Source organism: Hemiscyllium ocellatum, chromosome 2 (assembly GCF_020745735.1).
Source record: "Hemiscyllium ocellatum isolate sHemOce1 chromosome 2, sHemOce1.pat.X.cur, whole genome shotgun sequence".
Taxonomy (NCBI): Eukaryota; Metazoa; Chordata; class Chondrichthyes; order Orectolobiformes; family Hemiscylliidae; genus Hemiscyllium; species Hemiscyllium ocellatum.
In genome coordinates, this window is record NC_083402.1 from 66508403 (window position 1) to 66536089 (window position 27687).

General features: G+C 42.9%; 2 protein-coding genes across 3 annotated transcripts in view; one reads left to right on the forward strand and one right to left on the reverse strand.

The window, feature by feature from the left end:
• Positions 1–27687, reverse strand: part of epb41l4a (erythrocyte membrane protein band 4.1 like 4A) — a 304833-nt gene that overhangs the window by 104521 nt on the left and 172625 nt on the right. For both annotated transcript variants that reach the window (XM_060844451.1, XM_060844444.1), the window contains exons 9-10: positions 18980–19068; positions 18829–18892 (exon numbers count right to left, since the gene is read on the reverse strand). In XM_060844451.1, coding sequence (XP_060700434.1) covers positions 18829–18892; positions 18980–19068 — 153 coding nt within the window. The remainder of the gene's footprint in view (positions 1–18828; positions 18893–18979; positions 19069–27687) is intronic.
• LOC132829687 (repulsive guidance molecule A-like) lies at positions 21205–22246 on the forward strand. Its single transcript, XM_060847043.1, has one exon. It carries the CDS (start codon positions 21205–21207, stop codon positions 22126–22128), a length of 924 nt encoding a protein of 307 aa, XP_060703026.1. The 3' UTR covers positions 22129–22246.

A 27687-nucleotide genomic window follows, 5' to 3' on the forward strand; every position in this document is an offset into this window, starting at 1 on the left:
AGGAAGGAGGCAAATGTACCATTGTCAAATTGGCAGATAATACAAAACTAGGTGGAAAATCAAGTTGCAAGAGAGATACAAACAATTAGGAAGAACAATGTTATTTTGTTACATTGAGAGATATTGATAGCTTAAGTAAGCAGGCAAATGGAGTATGATGTAGGAAAATATGAAGTTGTTCATTTTGGAAGAACAAAAGAACAATGTTATTTAAATGGAGAAAAATTGCAGAAAGCTACAACACAATGGGGCTTGGGAGTACTTGTGCACAAAACACAGAAAGCTAACACACAGGTGCAGCAGGTAATCAGGAAGGTCAATGGGTTGTTGGCCCTTATTTAAAGGGGGTTACTGTAACCATACAAGGTGCTAATGAGACCTTCTCTAGAGTACTATGAGCAGTTTTTGTTCCCTCATTTAAGGAAAGATATTAATTCTTTGGATGCAGCTCAGAGAAGTCTCACTGAGATGATCCCCGATATGGAGGCATTGCCTTATAAGCAAAGGCAAACAGGTTGGGACTCAACTCACTGGAGTTCAGGTTCAGAAGAATGAGAGATGATTTCATTGAAATAGGATTCTTAAGGGGCTGAGAGAGGGAATAGTCTCAGAAGAAAGAGACATCAATTTAAGCCACTACAGAGCTATAGTTACGAGGAGATCAAAGCTGGGAACTAAATATTCAGTAATATGGGACTTTTTGGAAGGACAAACAGAAGGAAAGAGTGGTGGGAGAATTTTGTTTCAACAAGGAGATAAAAAAGGTATTTAAAAATGACAGCATATTAATCATGGGTGAGTTTGGGAATCATGGGAAAATCAAATTGGCAAAGATAGCAACAAGGAAGAATTCAGATTGTGTATTCAGAACAATTTCCTGAAATGAAATGTTGTGGATCCAACAAAAAAAAATCAGGCAATTTTGTATCTGGTAATGTGTAAGGAGGCAAGTTTAATAAATGATCTCAATAAAAAATCCCTTAGAAAATAGTGACCAGTAAAATTTAACAACCAGTTTGAGAGTTAGAAACTCAGATCAGAAATGCTGTGCTAAACCTAAATAGGGGTAATTGCAAAAAAAAATGAGAGGGCAGAGTTAGCTGGAAGGAGTGAACTGGAAAAGGAAAGTAGCAGAAAAAAAAAGTTAATGACTCACAATAAAAATATATTACAGTGAAGAAGAAAGATCATCCAAATTTGGGTTCAAATTAACTCAATTTTGCAGAAAACTTTCTTTCACACAAATAGTACTGTGTGTCTTCACTAATGCTGTTCTAAATGGTGATAGAGATCATCACTATCTATACATGCTTCTCAATGCCAACCTATTTCTGAAGTTAAGGTAATGGATCTATCGCTAGCTGGTTTTGTTTTTCAAACATTTTAAATGTTGGAACAGTTAACATGATCACAGTTTGAAGAAACAGTACCTATATTTAGTCTTTAGTAAAAGTACGGGCAAGAGGATTGCATATTATTGCACTTCTGGAAGAGCCTTCATGTTGCTATGACCCAGGCCAGATCTATGCATGGAATTGTTGGCATCTAATTCAATATCCTCAGTAATTTTAATATTAACAATGTTACTCATAACAGGTTAATATTTTCAATATTGTCATTGATCATCTTTCATTGGCTCAGAACAGTCTTGATGATCCTCCTGTTCTTAATAAAGCCTAAAAAGCTTTCCCCCTTACTATTACATTGTCTATTATCCTCTTTTCTAAAAACCTTTCAGCTGACTTAGGAAAAAAAGGTAGAAAGATGAAAGCAAGGTGGTTCAAAAGTCACATTCAAAGGCAAATAAGGAATAAACAAAATGGAAACTAAAGCGTATGCATAATCTACAAGAACTTAAGACAAAGGGTTAATAAAGACTAAGGATATTTCCGATATAATCGGAATCAAGTCTGGAATCATGAAACATTAATATTGCTGTTCTGAATAAGAGTTCTTCTTTATGTACCAAGTCATAGGACAGTTAAGAGATTGAGTTTATTTGCTGAAAGAGCAGTAAAATTTAATTTGCAAATCTCAACTAAAAATGTGGGCCTTGACCAAGGGCCACAACCCAATTCCATTGCAGGTATTTTAATTAGAAACCTTGGTGGGAGAGTTGACTGCAATTTGAAATAATATGCAAAGTAAAATATAGCTGTCTATCCCTGACACATAAACAATGCTGCTTTGTGTAGCTTGACTGCATTAATCAATAATCGTGAACCACTGTTAACAAAACTCCTCCAAATGTTTCTAAGTATTTTAGTGGAAAATAAGCTTCAAAGACGGACAGTAGTACCCAACATCTGATTTTAATGATGCTGGCCACAGTATTGGTGCTCCCCCCCTGTGTGATTTATGCTTGCTCCTTCCTCCTGGCTGCAAAAAATGGGGGTTATGGAAATGGATGGTGAGCTGCTACATTTGGCTCCCATCCGAAATTTTCAAAGATCTCTGGAATTGGTCTAATTCTGCAAAAGATTTGATGCTTGGAAACCAGTTTACTCCCATCACAATTACCAGGTCATTGTCATTGTAATTAATTAAAGAAAAATATATGACATTGGGTGGTACTCTCTATCTCTGAAGTTTATTTTTGCCTACCCTTGCAGCATCCACACATCACACTTAATTCATGTACTTAACCTTTGACAGCAGCTGTCAAAAAGCTGTCAGAAACTTTCAATGGCAGAACCCAGCATCTGGCTGCTGTGAGGGGGGTGTTGCTTACCTCCCTCTGACAGTTATAACTAACAAAAGAATGGTCAAAATTGAATACAGGTCTGTATTTTACCAAAGGAGACACGAGTGGAATCTCACCTCAGAAATGCAGAACCAGTAACCTTTTTTAAGAAAAAAAGAGGTGCATTTTCTAACAACCAATGGGAATAATGGTTTTGAGTTTTACTGTAGCAACAAACTAAATCATCATAGACTCTTCATAACTTAGCAGGTAATTAATACATCAAACTGTAGAAGAAGTACTTTTGCATCAACAAATTAACAATTCAAACAGGCCATGCAAAATGTTTTTACTTTACATCAGATTTCTGACAGATACGTAGCATTAAAGAATAAGCCTCCAATTACTCTCAAACTTGTAGCAGGCTCATCTCTCCTTGCCACAGCAACTTAAATCTTCTGGTATCCTCTCAACATTGTACCACTCAGTCTGAGAAATATATAATTAACTTTCACTAGCAAGGCCAATCTCACCAACTCCTCAGCAAGCTATTCCTGATGGTCAAACATCTGCTCTCTTGCTTTCTGCCATTTCTCATTAGATTGCAAATAAAATTTAAAACACTAGCAGCATGCTCGGGGAACATGTGGAATTCCACAGCAGGGGATACTCCTCAATGGTGTTTGCTGGCAATGCAGAGACCCCTGTTCTGCATCCAAGGCAAAACTGACCTGCCCAACTCCATTTTCATTCACTTAACATTTCAAAGCATGACAGTGGCACTTAACAGTGACTTCATTTTTGTTTACTTAAGCATCAGCATTATTTGTTGAGGCTAATTTAGTCAGAGAGCCGAACATAATAGCATTATCTGTGGGACATGGCTGAACTTGCAGGCGTAAATGGTCTTTTATGTTTGTACTGGAAAGGATATTGTCCAAGACCGCTTTCAGCAAGGACAATTGAAAAACTGTAGGTGAACTATGAGGACTCTGTCTGCCAACACCCTGAATTGGATCCACATTTGGACAGTACCGATGTCACCCTTTGGTCCTCAAATTTTCCTTCCTTGACTGACTGCTTCCAACAATTACTGACCCTAAGAACACCCAGGAGGTCAGGCCTTTTCCACTTCATCCTTCCATATTTCCAACCCCCCAACGCACCCCACACCCCCACCCCACCCCACTGCATCCCCAACCCCTGTCTCCCCTTGGACCCCTGCTCCATTCCTTCATTCTGATACTGTCCACAGCCCCCTGACCTCACCTCACCACTGACACACACACACACAACCTCTGCTAGTCCTGAGGCTTCGTGCAAGCTACCATTCTCCTACTGCCCTCACTTGTCTCAACATTTAAATAAGGAAAACACAAATACACAAGACTGCGGAAACAATCGTAGAACAATTGGAAACTGGGAGCTATGAAATTCTTTTGTATTGCTGACATTATCTCAATAGTAAGACATAAATACACAGAAGTTTTATGCTGAGGGCAAACTAGCTGATAATATTTAAAAACAGATTGTAAGAGTTTTTTTTTCAAGACATAAAGAAGGTCAGGGAGAGACAAGAGTGGATATTAAACCACTGGAAAATGAGGCTGGAGAAGTAGTAATGGGAAACAAAGAAATGGCCGAGGAATTGAATAGGTACTTTGTATCAGTTTTCACACTGGAAGATACCAGCAACATACCAGAACTTCAAGAAATTCAGGGGGCATAGGGGAGTGAAGTGGGCATCACTAAGGAGAGAGTACTGGGGAAGCTAAAAGGTCTGAAGGTGGATAAATCACCTAAACCAGACGGACTATACCAGAATTCTGAACGAGATAGTAGAGGCAATTGTCGAGACATTGGTGGTGATTTTTCAGGAATCACAGGAGTCAGGGAGTGAGTCAGAGGACTGGAAAGTTACAAAAACCCTGTTTAAGGAGGGAGGGAGACAGAAAACAGGAAGTCATAGGTCGGTAAGCTTGACATTGGTCATTGGTAAATATCCAGTATTACGAATGAGATTGCAGAGTATTTGGAAATGCATGGTAAATGAGGCTGAGTCAGCATGGGTTCATGAAGGGGAGGTGATGCCTGATAAGATTAGATTAGATTACTTACAGTGTGGAAACAGGCCCTTCAGCCCAAATAGTCCACACCGACCCACCGAAGCGCAACCCACCCATTCGCCTATATTTACTCCTTACCTAACACTATAGACAATTTAGCATGGCCAATTTACCTAACCTGCACATCTTTGGACTGTGGGAGGAAACCGGAGCACCTGGAGGAAACCCACGCAGACACGGGGAGAATGTGCAACCTCCACACAGTCAGTCACCTGAGTCGGGAAATGAACCCGGGTCTCTGGCGCTGCGAGGCAGCAGTGCTAACCACTGTGCCACCGTGCCGCCCCCAGACAGATAAATCTGCTAGAAATCTTTAAGGAGGTAATGAATAAGTTAGATAAAGGAGTGTCATTGGACATGATCTATCTGGATTTTCAGAAGGCCTTTGACAAGGTGCCACACAGGAGGCTGATAAATAAAAGCCCATGGCATTAGGGACAAGGTACTGGCATGCTCAGAGGATTGGCTGACTGGTAGAAGACAGAGAGTGGGGATAAAGGATTCTTTTTCAGGATGGGAGCCAATAACTAGTGGAGTTCTACATTGGTTAGTGTTGGGACAACTACTATTCACATATACATTAATGATCTGAACAAAGGAACTGAGGTATTGTTGCTAAATTTGCAGAGAACACAAAGATATGTAGAGGTACTGGTAGTGTTGAGGAGCCATGGAGACTGCAGAAGGACTTCGACAGGCTAGGAGACTGTGCAAGGAAATGGCAAATGGAATACAATGTTGAAAGTGTGAGATTATGCACTTGATAGGAAGAACACATATGGAAATGATTTTCTAAACGGGGAAAGGCTTTAGCAATCTGAAACACAGAGACTAGGGAGTCCCAGTTCAGCATTCTCTTCAGGTTAACATACAGGTTCAGCTGGTCGTTAAAAAGGCAAATACAATGGTTGTAGTCTTTTCAAAAGGAATGGAATAGAAGAGCAGGGATGTACTGCTGAGGTTGTATAAGGTTCTGGTTAAACTGTATTTGGAATATTGTGAGCAGTTTTGGGTCCCATATCAAATGAGGGATGTGCTGGTATTGGAGGTGGTTCAGAGGAAGTTCATAAGAATGATTCTGAGAATGAAAGTCTTGATATACAAGGAGAGATTGAGGACTCTGTGTCTGTATACAATAGGTTTAGAGGCCTGGATAAAATGGACGTGGAGAAGATGTTTCCACTAATAGAAGAGACTAGAAACTGAGGGCACAGTCTCAGAGTGAAGGGGCGGCACTTTAGAACTGAGATGAGGATGAATTTCTGCAGCCAGAGGGTGGTGAATCTGTGGAACTCATTGCTGCAGACAGTTATAGAAGCCAAGTCATTGACTGTATTTGAGATAGAGATAGATAGATTGATCAGTAAGGGGATCAGGGGTTATGGGAAGAAGGCAGGAGAATGGGGTAGAGAAATACATCAGCCATGATCAAATGGTGGAGCTGACAATGGGCTAAATGGCTGAATTCTGCTCCTAAATCTTATCGTTTAATCATTATTCATGACATGTAAATGTATTCCAAATGGGAGAGTTTACATGTTAGTGATTTTGTCCCTGCATCTCAACCTGCTATTGAGAAAGCTAAATTTCACATTCTACTTAAACAAACTGACCAGGTGAACCTTATGGATATGAGTTCCCTGACTGGGGCTACTAACTGTGTCCAATCAGGGAATACTGGCTGACAGATTATAAATAGGGTATTCACTCTGAGAGCTGGTCCTCAAGATGGATCAGTGTCAAGGACTCTCCATATGCAAATAAAGGGTGACTTGATAATGGGATACTGGCCTGTGTGGAGTTATTTCAGTGCCAATGAGAGAAGAGCATGCTCCTGAAAAAATTCACTTGGAATAGTCATCTTTGAGTTGGAGTAAGTATTTCTGGCATCATGCTGTTATTTGGAAAGCTTGATATGATCAATCCTGCCATCGATGACTGGGCTGAGTACGTGAAAAGAACTAGTTATGTTTTTTCCAGACAACTGACTTTGAGACAGATGAAAAGCAATGAGTAATTCTGTTGACAGGTTGTGGACCTGCAGGTTTTTTGATTATGAGGAGCCTAACATTCCCTGAGGCAGCAGATACTAAAACCTTTCAAGCGTTGATTGATTTAGTTAAGGAATAATAACAGGCTATCATTTCCCAGCAGGGAATTTGAGTATTTCCTTAAATTGAATGGTATTTGATATATAAGGTTAGATCTATACCATCCATCATCCAATGGTCTGGCAGAAAGATACCAACTGTCCTGGTTCCAATTTGATTCTAGGACCACCCCTCATGCAACTGCATGGATAGCTCCATTGCTCATGGGAAGAACACTCCACACCAGGTTAAATCTGATCTTCCTGGACCTGGTGGGGGGAGGGTGAAATGGCATTAGGAAGGCCAATGCTGCACACAAGAATCCACTACATGAGAGTAACATGTTACTTCAGAGGGCAAAGTTTGGTGTAGGGTCTACAGGAATAGAGTTGCAGGTAGATAGGAAGAAGGCATTTGGTATACTTTCCTTTATTGATCAGAGTATTGAGTACAGGAGTTGGGAGGTCATGTTGTGTCTGTACAGGACATTCGTTAAGCCACTTTTAGATAATTGCATGCAATTCTGGTCTCCTTCCTATCAGAAGAATGTTGTGAAACTTGAAAGGGTTCAGAAAAGATTTATAAGGATGTTGCCAGGGTTGGAGAGTTTGAGCTATAGGGAGAGGCTGAACAGGCTGGGCCTGTTTTCCCTTGAACGTCATAAGTTGAGGGCTGACCTTAAAGAGGTTTATAAAATCATGAGCGGCATGGATAGGGTAAATAGGCAAAGTCTTTTCCCTCAGGTCGGGGAGTCCAGAACTAGAGGGCAAAGGTTTAGGGTGAGAGGGTAAGATATAAAAGAGATCTAAGCGGCAACTTTTTCATGCAGAGGGTGGGACGTATGGAATGAGCTGCCAGAGGATGTGGTGGAGGCTGGTACAATTGCAACATTTAAAAGACATTTGGATGGATATACATAATGGGAAGGGTTTGGAGGGATATGGGCCATGTGCTGGCAGGTGGGACTACATTGGGTTGGGATATCTGGTTGGCATGGACTGGTTGGACTGAAAGGTCTGTTTCTGTGCTGTACATCTCTATGACTTTATGAGTCTATGAATGGCCCTGCATGGGTGACAGGCGTGTTCGATGTCCAGTGATGTATAAACTTCAGATCAGTGCGACGTTCCTGAATAAGCATTTGGACCACATAAGCAGCAAATTCGCAAATGGGTGGGAGTAAAATGTGCCCGACCCTTCAACTGCCTTTCCAACTGCTCCGGAATCCAATGGCTACCCCTCTCCACCCAGGGTTGAAGATATCTTGGAATCGGAGATGGACATGCAGATGTCATCATCTTGACACCTCGGCCATCTGAAGATGAGAATGAATTTCTTCTGAGGTGCTCTGGGTGCAAGAGGCTTGCTACTGTCTGTTACACGCTGCACAATATCGGAGGCAAAGTTAAGGGAACCTGATCCAGTGCTAAATTATCCCAGGAAGAACTCCAAAAAAAAAATGAATTGGCTTAATTATTTGGACTCAGAGGGGGGATGTAATGATTGTAACGAGGTCAGCCAGGTGGACCTCATTGAATATAAATTCATTGATTGGTGCTGTTAATCTGGTCCAATCAGGGAGCCCTGGCTGACTGATAAGAACAGAAGTGTCTCCGTGGACCATGTGTGTATTGGGTGTGGGCGTTTGCACTCCCTCTTTGATTTTCTCAAAAACCTTCTCCTCTGCTTTTGGTTGCATTTCAGTCCCACGCTCCTGATCTTCGGGCACCCGGTGCGGAGGAGGGAGTGCAGGTCTGAAGACCTCCTCGTGGGTCTGCTCCTGGGCCTGGCCAAACTGGCCATAAACAGGTCCAGGCAGCGGGCCGTGGAGGGGGTCGTTAGGGCCGACTGCCTGCCCCTCTTCCGCGGTTACGTTAGGGCCCGGGTGTCCTTGGAGAAGGAGCACGCGGTGTCCACCAACACCCTGGAGTTGTTCAGGGAGAGGTGGGCGCCGCAGGGAGTGGAGTGCATCATTTCCCCCTCCAACTCTATTTTGATTTAGTCCCTGCCCTCCCCTTCACTGTTTTGATCACACAGCATTGTCCTTTGATGTGAAGGGCACTGCTCGTCACAGGCCACTCGGGTGTTTTCCTACTTTTCCTGGTGGTGGAAATTAAATAAAGATTTGTGCACTTTATGTCTCTCACTGTGTCTCACAGCTGCACACACACACACACACCATGGGTGCTAAAAAAAAAAAAAAAACCAGAGCATCCCCTTCACTGTTTTGATCACACAGCATTGCCCTTTGATGTGAAGGGCACTGCTCGTCACAGGCCACTCGGGTGTTTTCCTACTTTTCCTGGTGGTGGAAATTGAATAAAGATTTGTACACCTTGTCTCTCACTGTGTCTCACACCTGCACACACACACCATGGGTGCTGGGGATAAAAATTATAAGCACTACCGCAGTTAGGCGGTAGTGTGGGGGGTTAAAAAAAAAAAAAAAAAGAAAAAAAAAAAAAAAAAAAGAGAAAAAAAAAAAAAAAAAAAAAAAAAAGAACAGAAGTGTCTCCGTGGACCATGTGTGTATTGGGTGTGGGCGTTTGCACTCCCTCTTTGATTTTCTCAAAAACCTTCTCCTCTGCTTTTGGTTGCATTTCAGTCCCACGCTCCTGATCTTCGGGCACCCGGTGCGGAGGAGGGAGTGCAGGTCTGAAGACCTCCTCGTGGGTCTGCTCCTGGGCCTGGCCAAACTGGCCATAAACAGGTCCAGGCAGCGGGCCGTGGAGGGGGTCGTTAGGGCCGACTGCCTGCCCCTCTTCCGCGGTTACGTTAGGGCCCGGGTGTCCTTGGAGAAGGAGCACGCGGTGTCCACCAACACCCTGGAGTTGTTCAGGGAGAGGTGGGCGCCGCAGGGAGTGGAGTGCATCATTTCCCCCTCCAACTCTATTTTGATTTAGTCCCTGCCCTCCCCTTCACTGTTTTGATCACACAGCATTGTCCTTTGATGTGAAGGGCACTGCTCGTCACAGGCCACTCGGGTGTTTTCCTACTTTTCCTGGTGGTGGAAATTAAATAAAGATTTGTGCACTTTATGTCTCTCACTGTGTCTCACAGCTGCACACACACACCATGGGTGCTGGGGTTAAAAATAATAAGCACTAAAAAAAAGAAAAAAAGAACAGAAGTGTCTCCGTGGACCATGTGTGTATTGGGTGTGGGCGTTTGCACTCCCTCTTTGATTTTCTCAAAAACCTTCTCCTCTGCTTTTGGTTGCATTTCAGTCCCATGCTCCTGATCTTTAGGCACCCGGTACGGAGGAGGGAGTGCAGGTCTGAAGACCTCCTCGTGGGTCTGCTCCTGGGCCTGGCCAAACTGGCCATAAACAGGTCCAGGCAGCGGGCCGTGAAGGGAGTCGTCAGGGCCGACTGCGTGCCCCTCTTCCACGGTTACATTAGAGCCCGGGTGTCCTTGGAGAAGGAGCACGCGGTGTCCACCAACACCCTGGAGTTGTTCAGGGAGAGGTGGGCGCCGCAGGGAGTGGAGTGCATCATTTCCCCCTCCAACTCTATTTTGATTTAGTCCCTGCCCTCCCCTTCACTGTTTGGATCACACAGCATTGCCCTTTGATGTGAAGGGCACTGCTCGTCACAGGCCACTCGGGTGTTTTCCTACTTTTCCTGGTGGTGGAAATTAAATAAAGATTTGTGCACTTTATGTCTCTCACTGTGTCTCACAGCTGCACACACACACCATGGGTGCTGGGGTTAAAAATAATAAGCACTACCGCAGTTAGGCGGTAGTGTGGGGGTAAAAAAAACACAGAAGTGTCTCCGTGGACCATGTGTGTATTGGGTGTGGGCGTTTGCACTCCCTCTTTGATTTTCTCAAAAACCTTCTCCTCTGCTTTTGGTTGCATTTCAGTCCCATGCTCCTGATCTTTAGGCACCCGGTACGGAGGAGGGAGTGCAGGTCTGAAGACCTCCTCGTGGGTCTGCTCCTGGGCCTGGCCAAACTGGCCATAAACAGGTCCAGGCAGCGGGCCGTGAAGGGAGTCGTCAGGGCCGACTGCGTGCCCCTCTTCCACGGTTACATTAGAGCCCGGGTGTCCTTGGAGAAGGAGCACGCGGTGTCCACCAACACCCTGGAGTTGTTCAGGGAGAGGTGGGCGTCGCAGGGAGTGGAGTGCATCATTTCCCCCTCCAACTCTATTTTGATTTCGTCCCTGCCCTCCCCTTTTTGATCACACAGCATTGCCCTTTGATGTGAAGGGCACTGCTTGTCACTGGCCACTTGGGTGTTTCCTTTCTTCCTGGTGGTGGAAATTAAAGAAAAAAGAAAAAATGAACAGAAGTGTCAAAGAAGAAAATAAATAGAAAGAAAAAAAAAAGAACAGGAAAGAAAAGAACAGAAGTGTCAGGCATCCTGTTCGCTCGAGAGCTGGATCTGAGGGAACTGGATCCGTGTCAAGAATACTCCACATGTAAATAAAAGGTGCCGGGATATGATCCTCTGCGAAATTAGTTCATAAACTACCATTTTTCCTGCTCTTGCGGGCTCCACAAAATCACTCCCCACAAGCCCAGGGTCACTAAATCTCCAACTGTCCTGTCAGTGCTCTTCCCTCCCTTTGAAGACAGAACCAATTCTTACTGGCACCCTTTCGTTTTTCTCTCTCTATCTCTCCCTCTCCCCCTTCCCATGTTTCTGCATCCATCTTCAAAGAGCAACAATCTCTTTTCCTGTGTCAAGGTATGAGAACTGTTAATTGCTCTTTTCGATTTGGGTACTCCATGACAACTGAAGCAGTTGGGACTGAATGCGGGGAGAGATTGAGTCTCACCACAATCTCCCCACTCAATCGTGCTGTTCAACTTTAAGTTAATGGAGATATTTAAAACATAAATGCCTTGTAAATCCCCACATTCACAGCATTGAGATTACCTCTATTCAATGTTGAACACAATGAGCTTAGTTTAATTAAATCCTGAGAGCTGCATTATTGTTTTAGGTCGATGCAGTGGAAGCTGAGAAATCTCACAAGCTGTCTTGGTCACAGTTCAAAGAACATCCTCCCATCTGGAGTCAAGCCTCTGATTGATAGGTTTTTCTGAATAATTTGTTTAGAGGTCGGGTTCTTTAATTTACACCTTGTGATCAGTGACCCAGTATTGGCAGGGGCAGGTTTCCATGGAGACAGTGTAGAGTTTCGATTAGAAGTCTGCATTTTTTTGTTCATTGTAGAGTTTGAGCACTGTGCATTTATGTTCGACAGGATCCCACCCAGAAACCAGACGTGGCTTCCAGTCAGGCAGGGAGCACCATGAAAGTTGGTAGCTGCTTGATCCTTGATCCCAGCAAGGGAAAAGAGGGTGATCCAATCCCAAAATGGGAGGGGGTTCTTTAGATTGAGGAGTGGTAATCCCGGAGAAGAACGTTAGATGTTAAAGCAATAAAGACCACAAGATGAGATGAAATAGGAACAAGAGTAGGCTGTTCGGCCACTCAAACCTGCTCTGACAATTCTTGACACCATTTTCCTGCCTTTTCACTGTAACTCCTGATTCCCCTACAGTTCAAGGATCTCTCTGCCTTAAATGTACACAAGGAATCAGCCCCTCCATCTCTCTGTAGCAAGGAGCTCCAAAGACTCAAAACCCATTGAGAGAAGAAATTCCCCCTTATCCCAGTTTTAAACTGGTGCCCCTTTATTTCAAAATTATGTCCTCTGGTCCTAGACTCTCCCATGAGAGATTAAATATCTTCAAATAATTTACCCTGTCAAGCTGCTTTTGAATCCCATATGTTTCAAGTGGATCATCTCTCATTCTTCTAAACTCCAGTGAATAGAGTCCCAATCTGTTCAGACTTTGCTCATAAGGCAATCCCTCCATGTTGAAGATTATCCTCATGATCCTTCTCTGAACTGAAATAATACTCTGAAATTCTCTAAAATAATATCTTTGTTTAAAGGGACCAAAACTGCTCACATTTCTCAATATGTGATCTCACCAGCACTTTGTATAGTTGCCGTAAGATTTCCCTACTCTTATACTCCAACCTCTTGAAACATTGGCCAATGTTCCATTAGCCTTCCTGGTTACCTGCTGTACCAGGAAGCTGGTTTTCTTTGTTTTGTATTGTAACTGTGTGTTGTAGTTGACTGGCATATAAACAATACTCTTCTTTTGTTGTCATAGAATTCCTACAATGCAGAAAGAAGCCATTCAGCCCATCAAGTCTGCATTGACCGTCTGAAGAGCATCTCACCCAGATCCCCACCCTATCCCCATAAGCTGTATTTTTACTATGGCCAACACACTTGGCCTACACATTCCTGAATACTATGATCAATTTAGCATGGCTAATCCATCTAACCTGCATATCTTTCGATTTTCGGGGGAAACTGGAGCACCCGTAGAAAATGCACGCGGACTCAGGGACAATGTGCAACCTCCACATACAGTCACCTGAGGCTGAAATTGAACCAAGGACCCAGGCACTGTGAGGCAGTAGTGTTAACCATTATGCTACCCAAAACAAGCCCGTCCAAAATGAGCAACTTTGCACTTTCCTATATGATATTTCATTTGACAACATTTTGCCCACTTACTGAACCTACCAATACCTGTCTGTAAACTGTTTTATTTTCCTTCTTGCAACCCGCTTACCCATCTATTTTTATACCATCTGCAAATGTGGCTACAGTACATTCATTTCCTTCCTCCAAATCATTAATATATATTGTAAACAGTTACAGTCCCACCACTGGGTTATAGGTCACCAACCTGAAAAAGTAACTTTTATCCCGACTCGCTGTTTCTTGTCCATGAGCTGATTCTCTATCCATGCCAACATATATTACCTCCAACACTGGGCTCTTAGCTTATGATTCCAGAGGATACATGCCTAAGACAGTATTACACTTTCCCACATTTTACTCCATTTGTCATTTATTTGTCCACTCATTGAAGTTGTCTATATCCTTTTGTAGCTCCTTATAATGAGAATCCAAAGAAAGTATATTCCTGTTAGGGTGAAAGGAAAGGCTGATAGGTACAGGGAATGCTGGATGACTAAAGAAATTGAGGGTTTGGTTAAGAAAAAGAAGGAAGCATATGTAAGGTATAGACAGGATAGATCGAGTGAATCCTTAGAAGAGTATAAAGGAAGTAGGAGTATATGTAAGAGGGAAATCAGAAGGGCAAAAAGGGGACATGAGATAGCTTTGGCAAATAATATTAAGGAGAATCCAAAGAGTTTTTACAAATACATTAAGGACAAAAGGAGAATAGGGCCCTTCAAAGATCAGCAAGGCAGCCTTTGTGTGGAGCTGCAGAAAATGGTGGAGATAGTAAATGAGTATTTTACATCAGCATTTACTGTGGAGAAGGATATGAAAGATACAGACTGTAGCGAAATAGATGGTGACATCTTGCAAAATATCCATATTACAGAGGTGGAAGTGCTGGATGTCTTGAAACGCATAAAGGTGGATAAATCCCCAGGACCTGATCAGGTGTACCCTAGAACTCTGTGGGAAGCTAGAGAAGTGATTGCTGGGCTTTTTGCTGAGATATTTGTATCATCGATAGTCACAGGTGAGGTGATGGAAGACTGGAGGTTGGCTAACGTGGTGCCACTATTTAAAAAGGGTGGTAAGGACAAACCAGGGAACTATAGACCAGTGAGCCTGACCTCGGTGGTGAGCAAGTTATTGGAGGGAATGCTGAGGGACAGGATGTACATGTATTTGGAAAGGCAAGGACTGATTAGGGATAGTCAACATGGCTTTGTGTGTGGGAAATCATGTCTCACAAACTTGATTGAGTTTTTTGAAGAAGTAACAAAGAAGATTGATGAGGGCAAGCAGTAGATGTGATCTATATGAACTTCAGTAAGGCATTCAACAAGGTTGCCCATGGGAGACTGATTAGCAAGGTTAAATCTCACGGAATACAGGGAGAACTAGCCATTTAGATACAGAACTGGCTCAAAGGTAGAAGACAGAGGGTGGTGTTGGAGGGTTGTTTTTCAGACTGGAAGCCTGTGACCAGTGGAGTGCCACAAGGATCAGTGCTGGGCCCTCTACTTTTTGTCATTTACAGAAATGATTTGGATGTGAGTATAAGTAAGTTTGCAGATGACACCAAAATTGGAGGTGTAGTGGACAGCGAAGAGGGTTACCTCAGATTACAACAGGATCTTGACCAGATGGGCCAATGGGCTGAGAAATGGTAGATGGAGTTTAATTCAGATAAATGCGAGGTGCTGCATTTTGGGAAAGCAAATCTTAGCAGGACTTATACACTTAATGGTAAGGTCATAGGGAGTGTTGCTGAATAAAGAGACCTTGGAGTGCAGGTTCATAGCTCCTTGAAAGTGGTGTTGCAGGTAGATAGGATAATGAAGAATGCGATGGGAAGGTTTCTTTCTTTTATTGGTCAGAGTATTGAGTACAGGAGTTGGGAGATAATGTTGCGGCTGTACAGGACATTGGTTAGGCCACTGTTGGAATATTGCATGCAATTCTGGTCTCTTTCCTATCGGAAAGATGTTGTGACACTTGAAAGGGTTCAGAAAAGGTTTACAAGGATGTTGTCAGGGTTGGAGGATGTGAGCTATAGGGAGAGGCTGAACAGGCTGGGGCTGTTTTCCCTGGAGCATCGGAGGCTGAGAGGTGAGCTTATAGGAGGTTTACAAAATTATGAGGGGCATGGATAGGATAAATAGGCAGTCTTTTCCCTGGAGTCGGGGAGTCCAGAACTAGAGGGCATAGATTTAGGGTGAGAAGGGAAAGATATAAAAGAGACCTACAGGGCAACTTTTTCACACAGAGGGTGGTATGTGTATGGAACGAGCTTCCAGAGGAAGTGGTGGAGGTTGGTACAATTGCAACATTTTAGAGGCATTTGGATGGGCATATGAATAGGAAGAGTTTGGAGGGATATGGGCCAGGTGCTGGCAGGTGGGACTAGAGTTGGGATATCTGGTCGGCATGGACAGGTTGGACTGAAGTGTCTGTTTCCATGCTGAACATCTTTATGACTCTATGACTCTATTACGAACCCTCCAAAGCTCCAAACTATCTCTGTGTCATCAGCAAATTTGGCTGCTTTATTTTCAATCTATTCATCCAAATCATTTTAATAAATTGTAAAGAGCTAAGGTCTCAGCACGGATACATGTGACACACTACTCATGACATCTTGCCAGCCTTAAATAGATCTATTTATTCCTATATTCTGCTTCCTGTTAGCAATGATTTGAAGATGCCGGTTTTGGACTGGGGTGTACAAAGTTTGCAAGCTATTCTTCTATCATGCAAATATGGTATCCCAAACCATGAATGTGAGGTGACGCACTTTGGAAGAAGTAACAAGACAAGGGAATATACAATGAATGGCAGGACATCAGGAAGCTCAAAGGAACAGAGAGATCTTGGTGTGTTTTCTATAAATCCCTAACCCTATCGCATGGTAGTTAAGAAGGCATATGGGACACTTGCCTTGATTAGCCAAAGCATAGATTATAAGAGCAGGGAATCATGTTGCAGTTGTACGTAACATTGACTCAGCCTTAGCTGGGGTGTGTGCAGTTCTGGTCACTGCACTATAAGAAGGATGTGGCTGTGCTGGAGGGGGTACAGGCGAGATCCGATATTGCTTGGGATTTAGCATCTTAAGAGAAGCTGGATAGGCTTGAGCTGTTTTCTTTGCTGCTCAGACGTTTGACGAGGGACCTGACAGAAGTGTGTAAGATTATTAGAGGCATGGACAGGGTGGATATAAAGCTGTTATTCTCTTTAATTGAAGGGTCAATAGCAAAGGGGCACACTTATAGTGAAAGGCAAGAGATTTAGAGAGAACTTGAGGAAAAATGTTTTCACCCAGAGGATGATAGAAATCTGGAATATACTTCCTGGGAAAGTTGTTGAGGCAGGTAACCTCACACCTTTCACAAAGTTCTTGGATGAGCACTTAAGTTCATAATATGCAAGTCTATGGGTCTAGTGTAGATTTAGTGTGTTTTGACAGTACAGCCTCAATGGGCCAAAGGGCCTCTTCTGTACTGTATGAGCTTACTTTCTGCAAGTATATATGACGTCAAAATCATTTGCCTTCTGAAAATCCTGGTACAATATACCCTCTGGTCCCCCTTTATTTACAGCATAAATTGCTTCATTGAGTACTGAAATAAGTTAATTAAACATGATTTCCCTTCAACAAAATCATGTTGCTTCTGCCCAATTATGTTGAACTTATCCAAGTGCTCAGTTACATTGTCTTTAGTAAAAATTTCTTACATTTTCCCTATGACAGATGCTAAGCTAACTTGTCTGTTGTTTCCTGGTTTCTGTCTCCTTCCCTTTTTGAATACAGGAGTTACATTAACTATTTTACAACCTAAAGGAATCTTTCACAAATCTAATGAGTTCTGTAAAATCAAAATCAACACATCAACTATTTCACTGGCAATTATGAGCCTAGGATAAAATCAATCAGGACCTGGGGACTTGTCAACTCCCAGTTCTAACAATTTATTCCACACTAATTCCCTGGTAATTGTAAGTTTTTTGAGTTGTTTCTTTCCCTTCAATTCCTGATTTACAGCTATTTCCAGGATGCAACTTATGTACTCTCTAGTGAAGACCAGCACAAAATATCCATTCAATTCATCTGCCATCTCTTCATCCTCCATTACTCGTTCTGCAGACTTATTTTCTATAGGACTAACACTTACTTTTTAAGCTGTTTTTTTGAGTATCTGAAAAACTTTCTTGATTTGTTTTTATATATTTTTTGCTAACATTGCCTTGGATGCAAAATTTCCTTCCTTAAAATTTTAGGAATTCTGTTCAGTCTTCTGAACTGCCACCTATTTTTGAGATGTAACCATGGTGATAGTAATAGGGAAACTTAGGTTGCCCAAGCTCCAAGCTAATTTTAAAAAAAGGCATACAGCCTGAATATATTCTTTTGTTTGCAATGCATATGAATGTATGTCACTTCTAGCAACTTTATATGTGCCATGTTATGTACTCAACTCAAAGCTAACAGAAGACATTTTGTTTTGGACTTTGCAAATGATGGCTAGTTGAGTATAGTCTGCTATTAAGAATAATCAATGGAATACGTTTGATTCAAACAACCAATCACTGGGACCTATAGCCAACATACCTGGAATAGCACGGGCACTGACATTCATACATTCATACACTCACATTCAATTGTTGCTCAATTGTAGGGTGGGCAGAATGTCATCTTGGCCTGATGGCTGCATCTGGTCAGCGGACAATTTCACTCATATAGCCAATTCATAGCAGCAGTATGAAACAACTTGCTGAACTTCGGATTCTCACTTTGAGATATGTTTCCTTGAAGAGTAAATTTGAGATAATTTTCAGGTTTAAAATGATGACCTTTGGCTCACATGCAAGTTTTTATCGTATAAAGTGACCAATTACCTGATCAGAATAAATATTGTAATCTAATTTATTTCTGTGTCAACCTTGCCAAGTGAGCAAAAGGCTTGGGCTCTGTTTACAAGATTTTTAATATCTATGTCTTTGAAATATGCTTGGGGTAGAAGGTTAGAGCTCATCCCATTAAAGTACATCTCTACTGGAAATGAATATAAATGTTAGCAAGCCCTTGCCCCTCCAGTGCAATGCTAAATACATGGGCTGTAGATTGGCTGATCTACAGCTGCTAACAGCGAAGTGGTGCACATTCAACTCTTTGTCTGCTCCAAACTCACTGTTCATCAAGCTATTGAACTTGTCCATCCTGTTGCTATATCCTAAAAACATTCGTCTCCTGTTCTTAGGCAGAATTGGAAGTATCTATAGCCCAAATGTTACAATCTCCAGTCAACCCCAAAGGTCACTCTGCACAGGACTAATTTATGAATCAGTTTATGAAGAAGAGCCTTAAGGATTGATGTCAAGGAAAATAGAAAAATGTCATGGCATTATGATACTTACATCTTTGCCTAGTACTCTTAGCTCAAACTGGGTTTCTCTGAAGTTCACCTTGGTTATCCGTGGCCTGTTACCAAACAGAGAACCTTTTAAGTTCAAAATAAAACAAGTGAAGCAAAAAAATAAAAATCAGAATATACTTAAGGTTACCTACCAGAAATACTTTCCAACTTGGATTTTGTTCTTGTAAACAACAATCCCAACTGGCGTTAATCCTAAAAAATACTCCGTCTGGTTTTCGCCCTAGAATTTAATAAGATATTAGTAGAGATTATTTTAAAATATTCAAATCATCTGTATATCTCCTGTTTGGATTGTTATTGTCCTGCTATAGGTTTTAGTTGCATATATACATATAAGTTAATGCTGTTGGGTTAAACTCAGAAGTCTGTCTCCAAATGTTTTCATAACCTTGTATTGTGCGACTTTATGATGTATGTTCTTCCACTAGTTAAAGATAGTGCAAGTTTACAATTAACCAACCTCAGTGAGTTGAAACTTAGAATATGAGATGCCAGGGCAGGACAAGTTGAATATAAAATAACTATAGAATAAATCTGTTATTATCAGCTCATTGTTTCTGTTACCTGTGCTATGCTATCCATAACTTGTGTATGGATTCCCACGAGTAAATGATGTCATGATAGTTAACAGTATTTGAACAGCAGGAAGGAAAAGAGACACTGTCACTCGAGAAATGAAAACTATTCATAATGTTAGACATAGCAGGAGTAGATCATTGTGCAATATCAACCTTTTTTAGGGTCTTGGGGGTGTTCCAAGTAGAATACATTTTAAAAAGATGCTCCAGCAACAACACACTGAGGGCAGTATTATCAGGCTAAAGATCAGAGGTCTGCACCTCAGAGACACCAAATGTCTGCCTCGAGAACTACTACAATCTAACTGGCTGGCAGCTCTAGCACTCGCAGCACCAGGACACGGTCATGAATGGGCACAACTGGGACTGTAAACATCTCAGGATCACAGCATTGTTATGGACCAAAGGAGAAAGTGATGACTGCTGATGTCACACACTTTGACTGTGGTTCAGAGGAGACTATATGGTCCTTCATATCTGTGAGACTGAAGTTTCTGTTCCTTGAACAATTCTTGTAAACTTCTTCCAGACTTTCTCCAATGTTTCCTGAAGTATGCTGCCCAGAACAGTATATAATACTCCAGCTGAGTTTAGTTCAGCATAACATACCTGCTCTTGTACTCAATGCCCCTATTTATGAATTACAGAAACTGTGTGTTTTATTAACTGTTTTCTCTACTTCAGCAAAGCCTTTAACAAGGTCTCACATAGGATACTGATAAAGAAGGTAAAAGCACGTGGGATCCAGGGTAACTTGGCAAGGTAGATTCAAAATTGGCTGAGTGGTAGGATACAGAAGTTGGTGGATGAAGACTGTTTGTGTCTCAAAGTTAGTGTCCAGTGATGTATCACAAGGATCAGTGCGAGATCCCTTTATTGTTCATAATTATATAAATGATATGGAAAAGACATGAGGAGGGATAAGAAGAGAGTTTGTAGATAACGGGAAGATTGGGCAGGCGGTTGACAGTAAGGAAGAAAGTCTTGGGTTACAGGAAGATATAGATAGATTGATCACATGGGTACAACAATGGCATACGGAATATAACATGGATAAGTGTGAAGTGGAAGAAGTATTAACACAAAGGAATACTCAATGACACTAGGAAGTTCAGAGGAACAGAGGGATCTTGGGATGCTTGTCTACAGATTCTTGAAGGTAACAGGTCAGTTAATAGGGTAATTAAGCAGGCATCCAGGACATTTACCTTTATCACTGGTGGCATCATTATAAAAGCAAGGAGGTTATACTGGATGTTGTGGTTCTGTTCACTGAGCTGGGAATTTGTGTTGCAAACATTTCGTCCTCTGTCTAGATGTCATCCTCAGTGCTTGGGAGCCTCCTGTGAAGCGCTTCTGTGATGTTTCCTCTCGCATTTATAGTGGTTTGTCTCTGCTGTTTCCGGTTGTCAGTTCCAGCTGTCTGGTGCAGTGGTCGGTATGTTGAGTCCAGGTCGATGTGTTTGTTGATAGAATCTACCTCTAGGAATTCCCTGGCTGTTCTCTGTTTGGCTTGTCCTATAATAGTAGTGTTGTCCCAGTTGAACTCATGTTGTTTGTCATCTGCTTGGTGGCTACTAAGGCTATCTGGTCGTGTCGTTTCATGGCTAGTTGGTGTTCATGGATACGGATCGTTAGCTGTCTTCCTGTTTGTCCTATGTAGTGTTTTGTGCAGTTCTTGCATGGGATTTTGTACACTATGTTGGTTCATGCAAGGACTGCACAAAACACTACATAGGACAAACAGGAAGACACCTAACCATCCGTATCCACTATAAATGCCGGAGGACAGGCCGGTGGCTACAGAGAGGAGCCGTGTCCCGGAACTCTGCCGCTACCGGAGCAAAGGCAGCTCGCTGAGAGGCGCCGGCCCGCAGCCCCTCTCCTTCGCTCACTGCGGCTTGTTTGGGGACCCCCACCTCAGAACCTTTCGGAACGAGTTTCAGACCTGCAAGGTAGAGGGAGCTTGGCCCCTGATCGACAACGTCTACCTGTCTGTACAGGTCACCAATGTACCGGTGGTAGAGGGCTCCAGCGCCACAGCCACTAGCAAGATTACAATCATATTCAAGAGCTTTCAGGGCTGCACAGAGCAGAAGGTTTATCAAGCAACCACAGATGACCTTCCGTCAGCGTTTGTGGATGGTACGACAGGTGGTAGTGAGAAGGAAGGTGAGAACAGCCTGAGAATACTTGAGAAGACGGGCAGTGCCCAGGTGGAAATTCAAGCCTACTATATTGGCATCACCATCATTGTGCGCCAGGTGGGTGACTACCTGACCTTTGCCATCAGGGTCCCCGAAGAGACTTTGAACTACGCGGATGAGAACATGTGCCTGCAGCTCTGCCCCCATAACGAGCTTATCAAGGAGCACATGCTACCCAGGAGGCCATCTGGTGCCAGGCTGCAGCGCCCCCGCCAGGCATACATTGTGGAAAGCGCAACAGCCAAGTGCCGGGAGATCCTCCAGGTGGAGGACGTGTACTTCCAGTCCTGTGTCTTCGACCTCCTGACGACAGGGGACCCGGCATTCTTCATGGCCGCCCATGGGGCCTTGGAGGACCTGAAAGCACTGCACCTCAATGTTCTCAAATTGCGCAGTTCACCCAGGACTGAGGAGGGTCGGAATGGAGCTCCATCCTGTCACCAGACAGCCCTCACTTACCTGGCATGTCTTGTCTTAGCAATAACCCTCATGTAGTGAATGTGTATACCCACAGAATGCAAATTGTCTATATAATAATATATTGAAGTGTACATATGTGAAAATGATGTGTAAAGTGCCTGTACATATAGTTGTATTGTATGAATTGTATGTTGAGAACTTTTGTTAGTAACTAGAGTTTTTTTTTGCGTACTCGTGGTTTTAAGAATGCTTTTTTTTTCCGGGAATGATATCAGATGGGCATCTAATCTTTGCCTATTAAAAAAATATTGTGCTTAAAAACAAAAGCCGGAGGAAACATCACAGAAGTGCTTCACAGGAGGCTCCCAAGCCCTGAGGATGTCACCTAGACGGGGGACGAAACGCCTGCAATACAAATTCCCAGCTTGGTGAACAGAACCACAACAACGAGCACCTGAGCTACAAATCTTCTCACAAACGTTGAAGGTTATACTGGACTTTGGTTAGGCTACAGCTGGAATACTGTGTGTAGTTCTGATCGCTGCACTTTAGAAAGGATATGATTGCATTGGAGGAGATGGGGTGAAGATTCACCAGGATGTTGCCTTGGATGGAGCAGTGTGCCATGAAGAGAAGCTGAATAGGCTCAGGTTGTTTGCTTTAGCCGACAGAGGACCTGACTAAGGTGTATAAAATTATGAGGACTTGGACAGGATGGATAAGAAACAGCTGCTTCACTTAGTTGAAGGGTCAATAGTAAGGGAACCTAATTTTAAAGTGAAAGATCAGAAGTCACATGACACCAGGTTATAAACTTGTTGGACTATAACCTGATGTCATGTGACTTCTGACCTTATCCATCCCAGTCCAATACCAGCATCTTGACATAAATGTGAAAGGCAGGAGGCTTCGAGGGGATTTCAGGAAAATATTTTTCACCTAGAGGTTAGTTTGAATCTAGAATGGAAGGATAGTTGGAGCAGGAAACCTGATGATCTTTAAAAAGTACTTGCATGATCACTTGAATTGTCATAACATTCAAGGCTGTACTCCAAATGCTGGGGAGTGAAAGGAGTGTAGATTTAGAGTCATTTTCTGTCAGTGAAGATTCTATGGTGTGAAAGGCCTCTTCTCTATGATATGATTTTAAGATTCTAGCTGTGCTTTACAATGGTAGCCTGTATTTCATACTGCCTCCCTATGTTCTTTGTACATCACAGTTCTCAACAATGAACCCAATCTGCTACCTATCTGCTTATTCCTTCAACTTGACAATATCCTTTTGAATTTCTATTCTTTCACACCCACAGTTTATAATCCTCCCAATGTTGTGTGGTTTTCAAATTTTGAAATTGTCCCCTGCAAACCAAGATCTGGATCATTAATAGATATCAGGAAAATCAAAGGTACTGACTCCTGGAGAATTCCACTGCGAAACTTCTTCCAGCCCAAAAAGTACTTATTATAACCCTCAGCCAATTTTTTAAGCATGTTACTATTGTTCCTCTTCCTCCATGAGTTATAACTTTCCTCATGGGTCTGTTGTGTGGCATTCTAGTGAACACCTTTTGCAAGTCCACGGCCTTTGCATCACCATCCTTTCAGTTACCTCTCACAAATTTCCAGTGATTTAATTAAACATGAATTTCCTTCAACAAATTCGTACTGACTCTTCTGAATGAACCCATATTTTTCCACATGGCTATTAATTCTGTCCCAAATAATTGTTTCTATAGATATCACCACCACCAAAATTAAACTGACTGGTTTGTAATTGTTTGGTCTAGCTTGGCAATCTTTTATTGAACAGCGTGTTTGCAATTCTGCAGTCCTCAGGATCCTCCTCTGAATCTAGGGAAGACTGAAAAATTATAATCAGAGCTCTGCAATTTCCAATCTCACTTGCTTGACTACCTTTGGATGCATCTCATCCATCTCCAGTGCCTTGTCAACCTGAAGTGTAGGTAGTCTATCCAATACCTCTTCCATTTCAATGTTAAATTATTCAAGTGACTGAGCATCTTCTGTCACTATAGCCTGGACAGCATCTGCCTCATAGGTGAAGACAGATGCAAGGTATTCCTTTAACATCTCAGTCCTGCATCTTGTCTCCATGTATAAATCCTCCTTATGGCCGTACTCAGCCATAACTCTCCTTTTATCGCTCTTTTACTATTGATCTGCATACGAAAGACATTGGGATTTCCTTTGATGTTAGCTGCCCCCAGTCTTTTTTCATAAGGATTCTCTTACGTACTTATTTAGGGCCCTTTGTTGGTGCAACATCGAGGGCCGAAGGGCCTATATTGTGCTGTAATGTTCTAGGTTCTATGTTCTAAACCTTCAATCTTCAGCCTAGTTTATAACTGTATTTACTACCCAACACCTATCATAACCACACTTTCTCTTATTTAACTTAATCCCCTTTATTATTTAGAAATAATTAATATTCAGACCTGCCCTTTCTTGAGCCAGATCTCTGTTACAAGCAGAGATTGTGCACCCTGATATTAATTTCAAACATTGTCTCCTTGTTCCCATATCCCTAAGGTTTTAGCTTAAACCCTTTCCAATACTATAAGAAAAATGCAGTCCTGGCTCTCTTCAGATACAACTTATCCAGCTTGTATGGGTTCAACCTCCCCCCGGAGCCAGCACCAGTATCCCAGATATCTAAAACATTCCCTCTTGCGACATCTTTCCAGCCATACATTCATCTCTTTTACCTTCCTGTTTCTCTGCTCGCATGCAAGTGGCACTGGTAGTAATCGGAACATTACTACTTTTGAGGTCGTGCTTGCTAATTTTATATCCAGCTCTCCAAATTCCAATTGCAGCACCACATTCCATTCCTAGCTGTGAAGTTTGTACTAATGTGGACCATGACCTTTTGCTGTTTGCCCTCCCACAGATGAAGGTCCTGCAGCAGTTTCTTAATGTCTTCAACCCGAGCACAAGGGAGGCAGAAAATGATCCTGGAGTCACATTAATGGCTGCAGAAACATCAATCTGTTTCCTAACTAAAAAGATCCCCTCTGAACAGTGCCATTCAAGCTTCTTCCTCTGTCCTGTATAGTTAAACCATCCATGGTGCTGTGGGCCTGGCTCTTTCTGCATTGTTTTAAGAATCTATCACTCTCACCAGTATCCAAAACAGAGGGAGGGAGACCTGCCTGTTTCCTTTATAGCGTTTACTGCCTTGCGGTTATCCATTTCCTTTTCGCCTGCTTGCCCCTTCCTTGTGATTTGACCACCACTCTGAACATGCTATCCACTCAGGTCTTTTCCTTGTAAATAAGATAGGAATTTATTTTGAGAGGACTTGAATTTAAAAACAGGTATGTACTTCTGAGGCTCTGTAAGGCTCTGGTCAGACCACATTTGGAGTATTATGTGCAGTTTTGGACCCCATATCCCCGGATGTGCTAGGCCTAGAGCACATTCAGAGATGGTTCATAAGAATGGTCCCAAGAATGAAAAGCTTAACATATGAGGAACATTTGAGGACTCTGTACTCGATGGAGTTGAAAAGGATGTCGGGGGATCTAATTGAAACATATGGAATACTGAATGGTCAGGACAGAGCAGATGTTGAGAAGATGTTTTCATTGGTAAGAGAGACAAGGACCTGAGGGCACAGGCTCAGAATAAAGGGAAGACCTTTTAGAACAGAGATAAGGAGAAACGTCTTCAACCAGAGAGTGATGAGTCTAAGGAATTCATTGCCACAGATGGCTGTGGGGGCCACATCACTGAATACATTTAAAATAGAGATAGATAGGTTCTTGATTGTCAAGGGGATAAAGAGTTATGGGGAGGAAGTGGGATAATGAGTTGAGAAACCTATCAGGTGAAAGTCAGCACTGCAGATGCTGGAAATTAGAGTTGAGAGTGTGGTGCTGGAAAAGCACAGCAGGTCAGGCAGCATCCGAGAAGCAGGAAAATTGACGTTTCGGGCAAAAGCCCTTAATCAGGAATGAAGCTGGGAGCCTCGGGGGTGGAGAGATAAATGGGAGGGGGTGAGGCTCGGGGGAAGGTAGCTGAGAATGCAATAGGTGGATGGAGGTGGGTATAATGGTGATAGGTCGGAGGGAAGGGTGGAGTGGATAGGTGGGAAGGAAGATGGCCAGGTGAGACAGATCATGAGGATGGTGCTGGAAGGTTGGAACTGGGATTAGCTGGGGGGAGGGGATGTGAGGAAACTGGTGAAATCCACATTGATGTCATGGGGTTGGAGGCTCCCAAGGCAGAAGATGAGGTGTTCTTTCTCCAGGTATCGGAAGGTAAGCAATTGGCAATGGAGGAGGCCCAGGACCTGCATGTCCTCGGCGGAGTGGGCAGTGGGGTTGGTTGGTGCGGGTGTCCTGGAGATGTTCTCTGAAGTGCTCTGCATGTAGGCATCCTGTCTCTCCCCAGTGTAGTGGAAACTGCATCGGGAGCAACGGATAGAGTCAAGACATGTGTGGAAGTGCAGATGAAACTTTGATGGATGTAGAAGTCTCCTTTGGGACCTTGGACAGAGGTGAGGAGGGAGGTGTGGGCGCAGGTTTTGCAATTCCTGTGGTGGCAAGGGAAGGTGACAGGAGCGGAGGGTAGGTTATTGAGGGGGGCGTGGACCTGACGAGATAGTCACGGTGCGAACGGTCTTCATGTGGATAGGGGTGGGGAGGGAAATATATCTCTGGTGGTGGGGTCTGTTTGTAGGTGGTGGAAATGGTGGAGAATGATGCGATGTATATGGAGGTTGGTGGGTGGAAGGTGAGGACCAGGGGAGTTCTTTTGAATGCAGAACAGACTAGATGGGCTGAATGGCCGAATTTCTGCTGCTATGTCTTATGGTCCTATTTGCCTCAGTGAGTGTAACTGTTGCCCAAGCTTTAAAATCTGGAGCTCCAGCTTCTGCAGCTAGTGACACTTCCTGCACATGGAGTCGCTTAAGTCACAAGAAGCACTGATAACTCCCTGTGGATGAGAGGGGCATTCCGCTTGGCTGAGTTCATCAGCCAAACTGTAAGCTTGTTAAATTGTTAACTATGCAGGATTGATTAGCTCAGTTGGTTGGACTGCTGGTTTGTGATAATGATGCCAACAGCATGGGTTCAATTCCTGCATCGCTGAGATTACCATGAAGGATTCTCCTTCCCATCCTCACCTCTTGCCGATTGGTGGCCCTCAGGTTAAACCATCACCAGTTGTCTCTCTCTAAGCAGAGAACAGCCCTGTGGTCTGGTAAGTCTATGGCAACTTTTGGTTAATTTAACCTCACTCTTGTATAATTAACTATCATTCAGAGATTAATAGAAAGTGGACATTCTTCACCCTTACTCACAAATTGCTCCCACACCTGGGCCTATAAAGTCTTACTTTCTGCTGGATTAGAACTTTACTGCAGTTGGAATACATTCCCAAACAGTAGCTCAACACCAATCAACTCATGAACAACAAAAATGGAGTTCTGAAGCAACCCAGCAACTCTGGCAGCATCTGCAGAGAAAAACAGAAAATGTTTCAGGCCCAGTGACTCTTTAGCAGTTCAGGAACTGACATGTTTCTCCAACACTCTCTGTTTCTGTTTCAGATTTCCAGCATCCGCAGTTCTTTGCATTTCTTTTACTACCAATCAACTCATGCCTT